Below are 14,494 nucleotides of genomic sequence, written 5' to 3' on the forward strand. Positions count from 1 at the left end.
TAAAGTTCATAGCAGGTCTCCTTTTTTCTGTAAAGAATGCTATTTTCCCCCTCCCCTTTCTTCCAGATTGTTTTATTTCCTAGGAAACTCTGAAGCAATTTACATGCCTTTTGGGTCATGTAAGAAATTTTCTAGCCAGCTGAGCGACTGGATGGAAGTTAAGTGTTCTCCAGTTCAGACAGATGGTCTTGTTTAGCTGTCACATTTTAACTGTGCAGCTTACCAAGGATTTGTAGTTCTCTTCAGAACTAGTGCTAATATTTTGAACTTCTGCAGAATCTTCCTATTGAACTCTCAAAGCTCTTTACAAACATAATTGAATTTAGCCTTCATATCAGCTCCGCTGACCAGATCAGTATTCTCATCTTAAAGATGGAAAAGCTGATACATGAAGAGTAAGGCTAGATGTCTAAATGAGATAACTGACATCAGGCAGTGGAGTTCCTGTTCAGACATGCTGGTAACAACTTCTGCATAAGAATCTCACTAAATTTTGTAAATGCCAATTCAGTTATTGTTGCTATTATTATGGACAGTAAGTATCCAAAAAGCAAGAAAAAAGTAAAAGTCATGCTCAAAGAGCATCCTCACATCAGAGGTGACACTAAACAATTGAAGAATAAGACCCAAAGTACTTTAGAAGGGGGAACTAGAGGGCCAGCACCTCAAAGATTTAGGGCAAATTATGAAGGGAGAAAAAAGTGAAAGGAAAGGAAAATCCTGTAAAAAAACAGTGTAGATTTGCCAAAAATAGATCCTGCAAGACTGCGTTTTTGATAAGATGATATAATCTAAATGAAGGAAAATAAACACAGAGCTAAGCTTCAGTGAAGAATGTAATGGAGTATTACAGAGTTACAGTTATTCTGGTTGGTCATTTGCACAAAAATGATGAGATGGATAAGAAACTAGGTAAGAAAGAAGCAAAAAAAGAGGGAGATTCCTATGAGTCTTTCCACAGTCTTCCACCTCTTCTGCACTGGAAGCTTATGGTTTGGAAACAGCAGACAGGGAAGAAGATCTGGTGATCACGGAGTGATTGTAACGTGTCAAATGAGGTAGTCATGCCAGAAGACAATATGAACCTGTATTTGGTTATCCATTTGCTTTTTGGTCAAAAATCAACTGAATCTTGACACACTCGGCTGATGGTTCAACTAGTGTCTGAGTGAGACAGAACACCTTATTATTTGTTCGGAACCTGCCGGTTGTTGGTTTCGTCTGATATCTTCTGGGTATTATGAGAGAGAGTGATCATTCCTCATTTACCTTTTCCACGCTACGTGTGATTTTGTAGATCCATCAACAAGTCCTTCCACAATCATTTCTTTTGCAGGCCTGTCCTGGTCTATTTATTTACTCCTTCATTGCACTGCCTCTGTCCTCATCACCTCGTCTATACCTTTCTACTGAACTCTTCTGAGAAGACAGAATCAGAATCACGCACAATACCTAAGGTGTAGGGGTGTGGTGGGTTTTTACAGCACATCTCTGCTTTTCTTAAAAATATCCTAATACTTGATTTGCTTTTTTTGACCATAATGTTCACAATGTTTTCACAGAACTATGCCTGATAACTCCAAGATCTATTTCCCAAATTATACAGGTTACTTCAGAACCCATTGTTGTATATATATAAATGCCCACTAAAATACCGATCTATGTGTACAAGAAAAATAGTACAAATAACGATAACTCCCTAGTCCACAGAAGTGGAAGGTAACAGAAATCCAGCCAAAGAACACACTGCTTTGATTCTTTCCTGACCCACAGTTGTCATGAGAAAAATGACTATGTCTCTCCAGGTTTCAGCCATCCTATCTGAAATTGGTATTTGTAATCATCTGTCTAAAGAGAGAGTGTCATTGTGCTGCACCTGACAGTTTCTCTGGAGAATTATCTGGAGATATGATAGAAAAGGAAACAAGTTGATACTATTGCTTAAACAAGTGATGTAACTCACATGTTATCAGTCTTTTGTATTACAACGGACTTCTGAGGGGACCTGAGATACTGGAGAGTGGAGAGAAGACATTTTGCACTGACGATGTCAGTACTACCAGCTGCGTCCTTCCTTGTGCAGTTTGTGCTTGCACACGTGCACACACACTCGCATGACCTCTCTGAAGTTCGCTGACACTAGTAGCAATTAGATGCGTGTGGCTCATACTGGGGAGACTCAAATCATAGAGGAAAGTTCTGTGGCTGAAGAAGAGAGGTCATGCAAACCTGGAGATTCATGACCTGCTCTAAGAAAACTTGCATTGCTTGTATCTGCAACCAGTTTTGAAGTCATATTCTCAGCTGTACCAGATACTGAGGGTGGGCTGTTTTTCTTAACATCAACAGATAGTCATAGGTACACTGCTGGAGGCGAAGATGGCACCATGGTCTTTGTCACAAATTACAGTCTCTCTAGTGTACATTTTCCTTCCATACTTTACTTCTCTTCCCATGCATGTTCTCTTTCACTAGCTTTCCCATTCTTCCTTTACTGTCTTTCCTACATTGTGTTTTCTGGCACTTTTCCAACGTACTCTATGTGGCTTTTAAAATCTTTTTATAAATCCTTTGAACTCAACTGTTGACCTTAATCTCTTGCTCTTCTGGTTATGCAAGGACTGAGATGGTATGTTCCTATCTGCAGTGACAGTCTATGCTACCATCTTTAGCTGTAAAGATGGTGAACTCATGACAAAAAAGCTGAGAGCTACAAGATGTTTTGAAGATCAGCCAGGACACAGGGGCAATCTATATAATATCTTTTCCTACTTCCATTCCAGATTGAGCACTCTTTCTTTCCATAACATCTCTTAACACCAGAAGAAGACAGAAAATTTAAAGCGGCCAGTTCAAACAAACAGTGAGAGCATTTTAAGTGGATGAGTGAGAGAGATCGAGAGCCAAGATGAAAATTGCAGTTTATACCACTTGGTCATTTTATTAAAGTTATCATTCAAATCTTGGCAGAGCCAACATCTGTAACAATATCCACTTTAATGTGAATAAATTATCACCATAAGGAATATAACAGAGTGATCAGCAGCCAGAGAGAAATGATTTCTGAGATGGATAGCAAACATTTATTGAGAATTCAATCAATTAAGAAGTGTGATTGCTTATTTGATCACATGAGTTAAATTACTGAAACAAATAGTAATGGGACAGTATGAGATGCAGATGTGATGAAAAAATATTTTGAGCCGTAATTTCACAGATCTAAATCCTGAACTGTTTCCAAAGGCAGTTGTTTCACTGAAATAACAGGATGTTTCTTGAGTGAGGACAGAATAAAAAAATAAACAAAAAAATAAATTGGCAGTCTGCCACAAAAATTTCTAAACTAAGGTTACTGTCTCTGCATTTCTTTTGCAAAATACAGCAAGCCTGTTAAGCCTACAAAACTGCATTTACTTCCATTTGGATTGGCAGAACCAGAGAGACAGACAAGACAGAATAGACACAAGAACTGTGCTCTGCATGAACCAAAAAACATCCTAAAGTCACAATGAGATTTAGATTCAACTCTTGGCTTTCCCTGAGGTTTTCTCTTGTAACACTGGGCAAACCACTTCATTTGCCTGGGCCTCCGTGTCTTATCTGTGCAGAACAAAGGCTGTCATGCCATGCTTTTTAGTGCTTAGTATGAGGTGGCTCATGCACAAGCCGTGGTCATTGGTGAAAACTTCAATATTGGGGATACCAAGAGTTTTGCCAATACAGCAATAATACAGATAGAGAGCACGTGTAAATTAAACTGCAAAAGATGTACAGCCAGGGTGCATTATTAGAGTATGGAGACTTCCAAGTGAACTCTGATTAGAGGTGTTAGCTTTATCAGACCCCATCTCGCTCAGAAAATTATGCCGACTTTCTGCTGTTCTTTGATTAAACCAGAAGACGAGTAAGTCTCTTAGGGGTAATTAATAGTCTTATGTAATAGTAATAGAAAGTAACTTTCCCAGCTTTAGTTTGTAAGATAATTTCCAGCATAAAGCTTCTACCAATAATAATGTCTTCCTATCACTGGCAAAGCTTTTTTGTAATGCTTTAGGGATGCGCAATAGTGGTTTCCTCCAGGAAGACCTCCCTGCTAGTGCTGAGGAGCCGATCCCAAAATCCACGTGAGAGAGGTGAAATCTGGGAAAAAATAGAAAAGAGTGATGCCAGCATTAGACTGTTCAGTGCTGCTTTGATCATCTCCATGAGACACTGCGATGGGAAGATAAAATGGACAATAAACATTTCAGGGCAGCTGGAGTGTATCAAGTCTTCCACAAGTAAAGGAATTAGTCTGCTACTCCAAAAATGACATGGCTGCTGCAGAAGGTATAAGGGGAGTTGTAAGATACTGACCTGATTTAAAGTTATCTTGTCATTGATAATAAATAAGAAGTTGTTAAGAGAAGAAAAGAAAGAGAGGGAGAAAGAGAGAGAGAAGCCGGAAAGACTAACGGGTTAACACCATTATTATTCCAAGAAAAAGCATATTATTAACATGAGAGCCAGAGTAGTATTCTTTTGGAAAGCTTTCACAGGGACCTCTAAAGACTACACACAGGTTAATATACATATATTGCCCTTAGAAATTTTACAGTCCCAACTAGACTTCTAATACCTAGCATTCAAAACAGTCACTTAGTCCAGTATCGATAACACGTTCCCATTTCCTCCAGCCTGTAACCTTGTTCCATTCCAGACACAAAACTCTTGCACAGGGCTTGTGCTTATTAAAAAATACTAATATTGAGCAAATTATGTATAAAGCTGCTTAAGATTATTTTCTATAAACAGAGCATTGCTTCTTAAGCACTATTTCAGCCTCAAATTGCTGGGTTTGGAGCAGGAATTGCTAGGTGAAATTCTGTGTAGGAGATCAGACTGAACAGCTGCAGCACCGTTGGCATTAAGATCTGTGAGGTCCTAAATGAGCACAGTTAGTTTACCTGTCTTATGCTCCTGAGGCATATGATTTTTTTGACTATCCATAAAATAACTTCTTCCTCCCTGGAAATGTTGATAGATATCAAATGTTTCGTACTTTTTAGCGCAAATATTAATTTATCCTTAAATTTGTCCTAAAAATGTTTCTCATAATTCCCATATTTAGAACCCATTGATCATCCCAGCCAAGGAACAAAAATAATATCATGTGAATTAGACAACCATCTCACATCACTGAATAATGAAAAAAACAAATAACTGGACAACATAAAACTAATTCCTAGGCTGCAGTTCAGTGAACAGCCTTAATGAATGTACTCAAATACCGAGCAGTTCAGAAATCAAGAATGTGTCAGAGAAAGAAGAGGAGGTTGAACTTACTGGGTGCTATATTGGAGGTAAACATTTCCACCATCTGTAGCTCGTGCGTTTTGTCATGAGGCTGATGCTGTCCCCTTTGCATTCTGCTCACCACCTTTCTTGAAGCCTGGGACCCTCTTCTTAATTCCTTCTCTGTTGCTGGGGCTCCTAAAGCTGCTTTATGTCTTTTATGCTGTCATATTTACTTGCACTAAAAGGTACCGCAAACCAATTTAATGCATAGCATCACTTTTTATATGTCACCATATTAAAGAGCCTTGTAACATTTCCACTTTAAACCCTTGTTTCAGGTTTTGTAAATCCTGCCTGCTTCTAATTACATCATGCTGAAGACAACAGTGTAAATGTTAACCCCACAGACTGATTTACAGGGAATGGTAGGCACCTCTTTATTTTAAAATACGAGGCATCAGAAGAGGCAGTGATTTTGCATAGTCTCTTTTTTTTAATAGTAGGCTTTAACTCACAGGAGAACACAAAAGCTCTGATTATTTACCCAGTAATGGGAGATAAGTTGAGCAGAATTAATGGAAGTACAGTATTAAGAAATAGAAGGCACTGGCTAAAATTTGTCAAGGGTTGTCTTTTTTACATTGTCCTTCATGTGAGAACACAAGGGATTGCTTGGAGAGATTCAGAGCTAATATATAGAATGAAGAAAAATATTTTTCTTCATATGTATATGAAGATATGATCAGTGACTGCTCTGAGGGTTAATCAAGGCAAACCTTGTGACTGAATTCCAAATAGGAGCTATCGATCTCATGGTGTATTAGAAGCAGGTATTGCTTTACAGAGTACGGGTCATGGCTGTTGGCTGTACCCTGTTTGGATGACAGTAACGGTGGGCTTCCACAGGGGTCTGTCCTGGGACTCATCCTGTTCAACATCTTTATCAGCGACCTGGAGGAGGCAACAGAAGGCACTGCTGTGTGGTTTGCAGATGACACCAAACTGGGGGGGACAGTCGATAGGCGGGAGGGTGGCCTGGAGAGATGGGCCAGCAGAGATGCTGTTGGTCATAGATCAGAACAAAACTGTGCTGTCTTATATAAGCAGAGGATGTGATACAAAATGTACAGACAATTCTCAGCCTCCTCCAGTTCTCTTGTTTACAGCGCGGCCTTACTTGTTAGTTGTTGTATTCTGTTTAATCTCTCTTTACAAGTAGACTACTGGGCATTGACCGGTGCCAAGGGCCAGGAAACATCACTCCACAGAACTATCTTTATTTCAGCCTTCAGTATGTTACTGTTCCTCTTCCTATCCCTCAGGCCTCGGTAAATCTCATAAAATCCTTTTCAGATTGAAATCCTACTCTTCCCAAGCTGTAACGTGTTTTACAGCATGTATTTCTCTTATAGTTGTCTCAGTCTCTTGTTGATAGTCTTTAGGTATCAATTCCTTGGCTGGTAAATGTCTTCCGTATTCTTAAATTTATCCACTTTAGTTTGTTCAGAGCAATATATGGGGATAATAAATTGGCTGACAAGTACCTGAAACTGCTTCTTAGTTCTTTCTGCCCTGCCAGTTTTTCGTAATACTGAATCCTAGGGATGCCTGGAAGAAGCCAGCAGCATTTTTCCCACTTACACATGTCCCAAAAGAGCTGCAAGCTGCCTGGATTTCTCTAGTGAACTTCTCAATGGATGTGCTTCCACAAAAGGTGTTCCAATAGTTTAATAGATTTATTCAAATATAATGATAAAAAATAGTTGTTTCAAATATCAATTTTAAGGCTTTCAAAATGTAATTATGCACATGCATAAGATCACAGCAAAAATCAGCTCAGTAAAACAGCTTTGTAAATATTTATGAGCACAGGGCTCTTTGTTTCACACTTACTCCGTGTCCTCTTCTTAAATTTTCACATGCTTTAGTTTATGGCTGGTAGTCTGGCCCGTGTACCTGACATATTGCGAAATTGCTGCCTGTTTTCTCTGGTATTGCGTATACCACAATCCTAAAACTTTACAGGTGAATGTATCATCTATAGAAAGCAAGCTGTTAGCATGGAGGGGCATATTCTGAATTCTGACGGACCCACGTGAAGTTTAGCTGGCGCCACGTTGCTGAACTAAAGCACAGCCTGGGTTTGTCCACGTGAGCTGCCATCCCTGCGGTGGCTGCAGGAGAGGCAGGATCCAAGTTCCCTGTTTGTGTTGGTATTTTGCGTGGAGGTGGTTATTCAGGAGGGAGAGGAAAAGAAGAGACATTAAAAAGATGGTGGAAAGGATGAAAGGTAAAGGTGTGGAACGAAGGAGATGTGAAGAGGCCATGAAGGAGCCGTGAAAGAATCAGAGCTGTCAGGATACAGCAGAGGCAGTCTAGTGGGGACTGCAAAGATAAGTTATCATCTTATGCAAAAGTCTTTGCCTCCCTGACTCCTTTTCTGTGGCCGTAATCCTTGCCCCAGGCATCCTGGCATTTCAGTGGCCCAGAGGAGAGGGAACGACCTTTTTACTCCTTCCTTTGCAGCAGTCATAGATGAGGGCAGAAGTACGCAATCATACAGGCATCAATTTTTTGCAATTTTTACGAGTTGTGCATATGCTCACTACTCCCATTTGTGCCATGTTAGTGCTGCGATTTCTACTGCTCTTCACAAATTCACACCAAAATCTCTGACTTTGTTGCATTTTCTCCCTATTTAACTAGTAGCAGATAGCACCGTGTTAATTGATGTGATAACCAGGAACAAAACCTAAAAATAGACCTACTGATAATTTCCCAGTGTTTGTTTAACCGGATCCTTGAAGTGGTCAGGGATCCTGAGTGGTCAGTTTGGACTGAGATGAGTGCGATTATTTTTCTTCTCTCTTGTCTGTTGGTTTTCCAGCCTTTTCGAACAGCAGCCCACAAGAGGTCTGACCAGCGGGTGCTTGTGGCAATTCAGGAGGGATTATTCTCATTGAGGAGTTGATTTCTGCTGCTTCATGAGAGGCTTTGGTAGATTAAGAGCTATTGCTTCTGAGATCCTACCAGGCATGCTTCCCGTGTGTTTTTGTATGTCTTCACTGAAACTGCACACGAGCAGCAGAAAAGGGGGGTTTGGGCGTGAAAACATTTTCCATTATGTTTACACATCTTCATTTGAGATTTGTAAGGACAGTCAGATACACTACCATTTAAACAATTAGTCGTATTTAATCGTATTTGCATTTTCATTAGTGAAAAATGATGGAGAAAGATAACTCATGCATTTGCATGCAGACTTATCAGAAGATTCCTCTACATTGCACAAATTTACATCGCTTGGTGTCTTAGCGTGCATTTAATAATACTCGTGCAGATTTAAGTGTCTTTCTGACTGCAGTGGTATCATTCATTATCAATTTCCCTGAAAACCAATGATCATAGGTTTGGCGTAAACACAAAAAAAATTCTTCAAAGAGTAGATTTTGGGAAGCTTATTGGCTTTTCTTCCTGCAGTTGTGACAAATTTTGTATTTTTTTAGACACTCCTCAAGCACACCACTGGTGTACTTGAGGAAATAAAATGCTGTTTGATCAGACAGGACGTTTGTCTTTGGTGAGTCATGCTTGAGGCTTTTATTCTTTCATTTGTGTAGTTGGTCAAAAAAGATCTAAGATCTTTTGCAGGTGACTTAATTTCCAGGTGTATCCCTTCACCTCATGTTCCCTGCTGGCCAGTTCCAGGCAAGGCGCGTCCACGGCTTTCTGCAGCCCCCAGTTTGCTCTTCTGAGATGCCATGCTGTCCACATCCAGGTCACAGGGCTGGGGTGGAATCCAGGTGTTGTGAGCCAAGGGCTGGCAGGGTTTGGAAATGTGGACTGGCCGCCATGAAAGCATGGACATTCCAAGAACATCTTGAGAGGAATTAATGATGACATTGCTCTCCATCTACTTCCTATAAAAAAAAGAGAGGATAGTTCTGTTTTTTTATTAACTCCAGTGAGATTGATGGAAAACTTCTGCTTCTGTGAAATTAATTGAGTAAGAATGGGAGTGTATCCTCACACTAGCAGATGCACGAGCAAAGTCTGAGATGTTTATTTGAACGTGCAGCACCAGTTCTTTCTCCAACAGGGAGCAGCAAACAAACCCTCAGAAATGGTGGCCTCAATGCTACATACCTGCTTTCCCTGCAGTCCCTTTCCTTCATCTTGGAGGATCCAGGACTGGGTTCCCTGCTGAAGCTTCCTCCTAAAATTATAACTCTCCAGAGACCTGGGATTGTGAACGACCTCTGTTTGCAACACTAAGTACAGTAAATGCTATTGTATTATCCAACAGTAGCGAATTAAATAATCCCACTCCCGTCACTTTCTAACAGGATAATGTTAAAGGCATTCCTCTGAGATGGAGAGTAATAATTTGCTAATTCCCCTCTGTATTTCATGCTTCTCAGTAGTGCAGCTAATTTTCTCTGAGTACCTTATTAACATTCACAGTGACTTTGCAGTCCCACCCTAATAGCTCTCCGCAGAGGCAGTGACTGTGAAGGTGAGAGCTGACAGTGACACATTTTCCTCCTTTTTCTCTGCAGACTGTATTATCCCGGTTTCCATCCGCTGAGGGCTGTCCAGCTGATGCGAGTGGGCAAACTGCAGTACAGTCAAGATATGTTTCCTCAAGCACTGGAGACCTTGAAAGAGGTCAGTATTGTGAACTGTTTCTTCTCTGTGCCCCTCCCTCACTTCCCCCGAAACTGCCATGTGTTCCCCGCTTCTGCTCTGACTGTACCTCACACCTTTGGATGCTCTTCACCGCTTTTTCCATGAGCGGTGTTTCCCCAGGCTGCAGCTGAGAGTGGTGATGGGTCACTGTCACTCAGCGTTTCAGGCACTGATTTCCTCCAGTATCAGTCACTGCTAATTACAGTTCGATAGCTCAGAGCTGCCTGGATGAAAAATAACTATTAGATCCGAAGAGATAAAAATATCTCAGTGCCTCATACACTCCTCACGGTAGCGAAGTGAATCTGGGAGCACTGAAAGGACAAGAACAAGCACAGAGATGCAGTTTCTACCCTCCTTATTCCCTAGCAGGGATCTGTGATTTTAGGTTGGAGAACTTTGCCTTTAATGCTTGTATTTTATTGTGTGCCATACTCAAATCAACAGGCATGCTTCTTGATCCCTCCTATTTCTATATCATTCATCATTTCTCTTCTTTGATCTGGTTTTGCAGCTGGTGTTTTGCTAGTTACATTTCAGCGTTAAACCATCCCTCTTGTACCTGAGCTGACTTTTATATTAATTTCCTCTTACCCTGGGGCTCTTATTTGTCCTGATGCTATATTGCTGTTAGTATCATCTTAAATACACTGAAGAATCCCCTTCCACATGCAACATGCCCTCAGGACATAAGCTCTTACTCACTTCCCATCTCAAGCCCACAATCACTGCTGAGGTGTTTTTCCCTCCCTGGAAGATGTGCTGCCTCCAGTTCCCCTCAAAGAGGTCTTACGCTTATTCCCTTGTATTATTGATTGTCCTGACATCAGCTTGGCCTGCAGACAGTACGTGCTCTGTGCAGTCCCCCCTCTCGTCTCTTGGCCCACCTCCAGTGCCTGACACAACCTCCTCGTTGCCTTTGCTGGGCGCTGCAGAAAGCCACCTGGCCCAGCTACTTGCCTATTGCTGCTGGGCAGGGGCGGGCCCCAGCACTGGCCCCCGTGTTGGAAAGAAGTGCAGAAGTTGGCTGTACGTCCCCTTTGCTTAACGTCCGTGCTGTATGGAAGGCTAGTCTTGTGGCAAAGAGTTAGGGCAGCTGCTCAGGATAGAAAGGGATAGGTGTCTGCACTGGGGGTGGGGGAGAAGCAGTTTTTAGCCCTGCCTGGATCCCCTATAAAGTTAAGATCAGTCATGACTCTCTAGATGACTTAGTATTTTGTACTTACTTTTTTCAACCCCCATATCTATTTGGTTTTAACATCTGATTAATTATGCAAGCTGAATAACTGGTAATTTCCACAGGTTGAAATAATAAATTAGTATTTAATACGATGACAGTCTTACTAAGTCTTGGTAACTTAAATCTTCACTTGATATATTTAACTTAAATTATGGCCAATTCTGATCATTAAAAAAGCAGATGGAAAAGTAATCCATTCTATTTTCCATGCAGTATTCAGAAGTAAGTCATATATCTGTCATGTGCCAGGTAATCTGTTCTGCTGTCTCTCCCATAATATTTATAGTTTCCAAACATTCAGACTTTCCTTTTCAGCAAGTGGAGTGAGACCCCAGTCAGAGGAGCTTACATTTTCATTGATACTGATGCAATATATCAACAGGCATTCTTTTAATTGCATTTCTAATATGATACTGCATTAAATTAAACTGGAGTGAATTCCCCTAGAGACATCTGAATGCTACTCATCAGTGAAGGTGGAGGCTGTGATGGGGTTTTTTTATGTTTTTAGTGAAGTTGCCCATTGCAAACCAGATTGCTACTGTATTATCCTTTGAATGCTGGGCAATGCCTAACACAGAAACCTTTTTTCAAGCTGTGATCTCCTCTTTCCCTGAAAAGGGAGAACAAGGTGCTGCTTACCGTTCTATGCCATACCTCAGTGAATCTCTAACTGTGGTCTCCAAGCCATGAGTGGTGCACAAGGACACAGTAAGTGTTTTACAGCTGAAATGGAGAACCGTTTACAAATGAATCCTGTTGTGCTTCACCTATTCCTTGTTCAGCCTCTCCCTTTTCACCCACATGTGTGAGACGGAGAGACTGAACTCCCACTCTCTGGGAGCACAGCTGAGCGGAGGAAAACCTTCTTGTCATCCTGTTTCTCCATGCAACTTGTAAGCACAGGACACAACACTTCTTTGGATAAGATCTGAAACGGATTTCATTCATTGCTGTCTACACCAGAACAAATTAGAGCGAGATATAATTCCCAGTTTGTTGTGAGTAAAGGATGTGATTCCTAATATAACTCAGATAATGTCCTAGAGTTATACAGGAACACAGTTTGGCCTTTTGTGATTAGATGTGTCAACAGAGCATGCCACATGCTCAGAGCAGAAACTCGATTACCTTCTCTGCTTCATTACTCTTCTTAATACGCCCTGACACTGAATAGCACCCTGTTGGAGCCCTCGTCAGACTAATTTCAGTGCGGCATTAAGGAGAAGGATGTGGAAGGTGCAGAGGAATTGAGATCTGAGTGAAATTCACCTCACTCATATAAATTCTGTTTAATCAGGCACAGCCGCAGAGCTGCTGGGGATTGACAGCCTCTCTGCATCAGATGCGCAGTCTGTTAAGACCAGTAGATCTTCATACACAGCTCTGCAGCCCAGCCCTTACTGCTGCTCTCAGTGCCTCCTGAAAATGAATCACTATCATAGCCACCTTTCTCTTAGTGCCCTTTGGGTTTAGCTCTTTGCCCTGCACCCCCAAAGAAGGCTTAAATAATGTGGAGGGCTTTATGTTACCCATTAAAATAAATCACCCCCTAAAAGTATATCAGGCCCTGCAGAATCTAATTTGCCAGGTTTTGGAAATAGAGGCGTTACAGAGAGCCACTGCAGAAATAAAACCTGAAGGTAGCCCTTGGTTACCAACATAGTATTTTTAAATTTATATACATATATATGAAAGATGTAATGGTGGGACGACAAATGGAATTACAGATCAGGAAAACCTTTGTCAGCAAAAGACCAGAGCTGGAGCCCATTCTGATAAACCTAATTTAAAGAACCTGGAATGACTGTAAAAAGCAGCAATAATAAAAGTTGCAACAAGCTGTCTTGTGAAGAGACAAGCTTCTCGACTGGGAAGCAGCACTCCTGCAAGAGCCCAGGACGGGTCTGCATCCCTGGAGCTCACAGGAGCCCCTAGCAAGTGTATAGATTTGTACTGAGGTGCACTCATTAGCATAAATATTTGTTAGGTGTCTTTTGTCACCTTCACAGGACTGTAAGCTCACCTCTTTGGTTGCCCATAACCTGAGTGGAGCTGGACTTGGTTTAGGAGGACAGGCAGGGTGCAGAGGGGAAGGCTTGGATTCAAGCAGATGACTTCATTTCTGAGCGTCGTCTCCTCGAAGTGAGCCAGTGAGTGCTGCAGCGCTTGTCTCGGCTGCTGCTCCGTCCTCTGGGCTGTGGTGTGGTGGTGGCTTCCTGAGCAGGGCAGCAGTGCCCAGCTGCTGAGCGATGGCTGGTGGGGACGGTGGCAGGCAGCAAGGAAGATGCACACAGGTACAACACTGACCAACCAATTTCCCCCACAGACCCTGTGCTTGGGTGGCACGGCCGCAGGAGCACCTTCGTCCTCCCATGGGTGGGTGGCCACAGCTCTCTTGTCTCAGGAAGATCTGCAATAAATACAATATTGCTTCTCTTCTTACTGTAATGCCTGGTGTGGAGGCAAAAAGCACAGGAACTGGGGTAAAATCCCTCCCAGGTTTCACAGCAACACTGGAGAAATCCCCTTTCTCTAGGTGTTTGCTTCAAACGCTGAATTGTTTACCAGCTGTGGTGGATAGTAACTGTGATTTTGTTTTTCTTCTGCCTGCTTTAACAAGTGTCCCCTTCAATCAAGAGACGGAAAAGCACAGATACTCCCTCTGAAATGTCATTTCGCTTCATGCCATTTTGGCACGTGGCCATTTGCCTTCTGCTTTCCCTGTGATGGAGCAGTGCCGTCCTGCATCTGCACACAGCTGTGGTGACGGGCGTCCCGTCCCATCCCCATGCAAATCAGGCGCAAACGACTGTGCTGCATTTCATTTGCATTCATGGAGCAACAGCCATACCACTAATCTAATGGGTTTTATATTCTTCAGGGAGACAGTGTGTGGTTGATGACACTGTGGCCCATGTTCCTGTCTTGTGATTACTATAGTTTTTCATAATTAGATTTGTTCTTTTAGCTGAGAGGAAGACCACACAGACCACAAGACTCTGCTCAGCCTCGACTCTGCAGGCTAGCTGTGCGATTTAGGAGAGCAGAGGAATGGTCAGAGAGCCTACATATTCCTGCTTCTGCCCAGTAAAACAGTTCCTTGCATTGGAGGTGAAATTTTCCCCAGTTTTGCACTGACCTTTGCAAAAACAGCTACATAGCTTAATGCCAGTTTAATTTGGGAATTACAGAAGCCACTGCTATTCTAACTTCGGTACAGCCGACTCTGACTTGTATTGCACCGTGTGAGACAGTACATTGCATAAGAATGATTTTCTCCCTGAA

The 14,494-nt window shown here is 41.9% G+C and overlaps 1 protein-coding gene across 3 annotated transcripts in view; it reads left to right on the forward strand.

Moving 5' to 3' along the window:
• SMYD3 (SET and MYND domain containing 3) overlaps window positions 1-14,494 on the forward strand; it is a 420,671-nt gene that overhangs the window by 403,329 nt on the left and 2,848 nt on the right. For 2 of the 3 annotated variants that reach the window (XM_063331007.1, XM_063331010.1), the window contains exon 11: window positions 9,837-9,945. In XM_063331007.1, the coding sequence (XP_063187077.1) occupies window positions 9,837-9,945 (109 nt within the window). Of the gene's footprint in view, window positions 1-9,836; window positions 9,946-13,218; window positions 13,360-14,494 lie in introns of all 3 variants that reach the window. The other variant, XM_063331008.1, reaches the window with a different exon arrangement.

Source organism: Chroicocephalus ridibundus, chromosome 3 (assembly GCF_963924245.1).
Source record: "Chroicocephalus ridibundus chromosome 3, bChrRid1.1, whole genome shotgun sequence".
Lineage (NCBI taxonomy): Eukaryota > Metazoa > Chordata > Aves > Charadriiformes > Laridae > Chroicocephalus > Chroicocephalus ridibundus.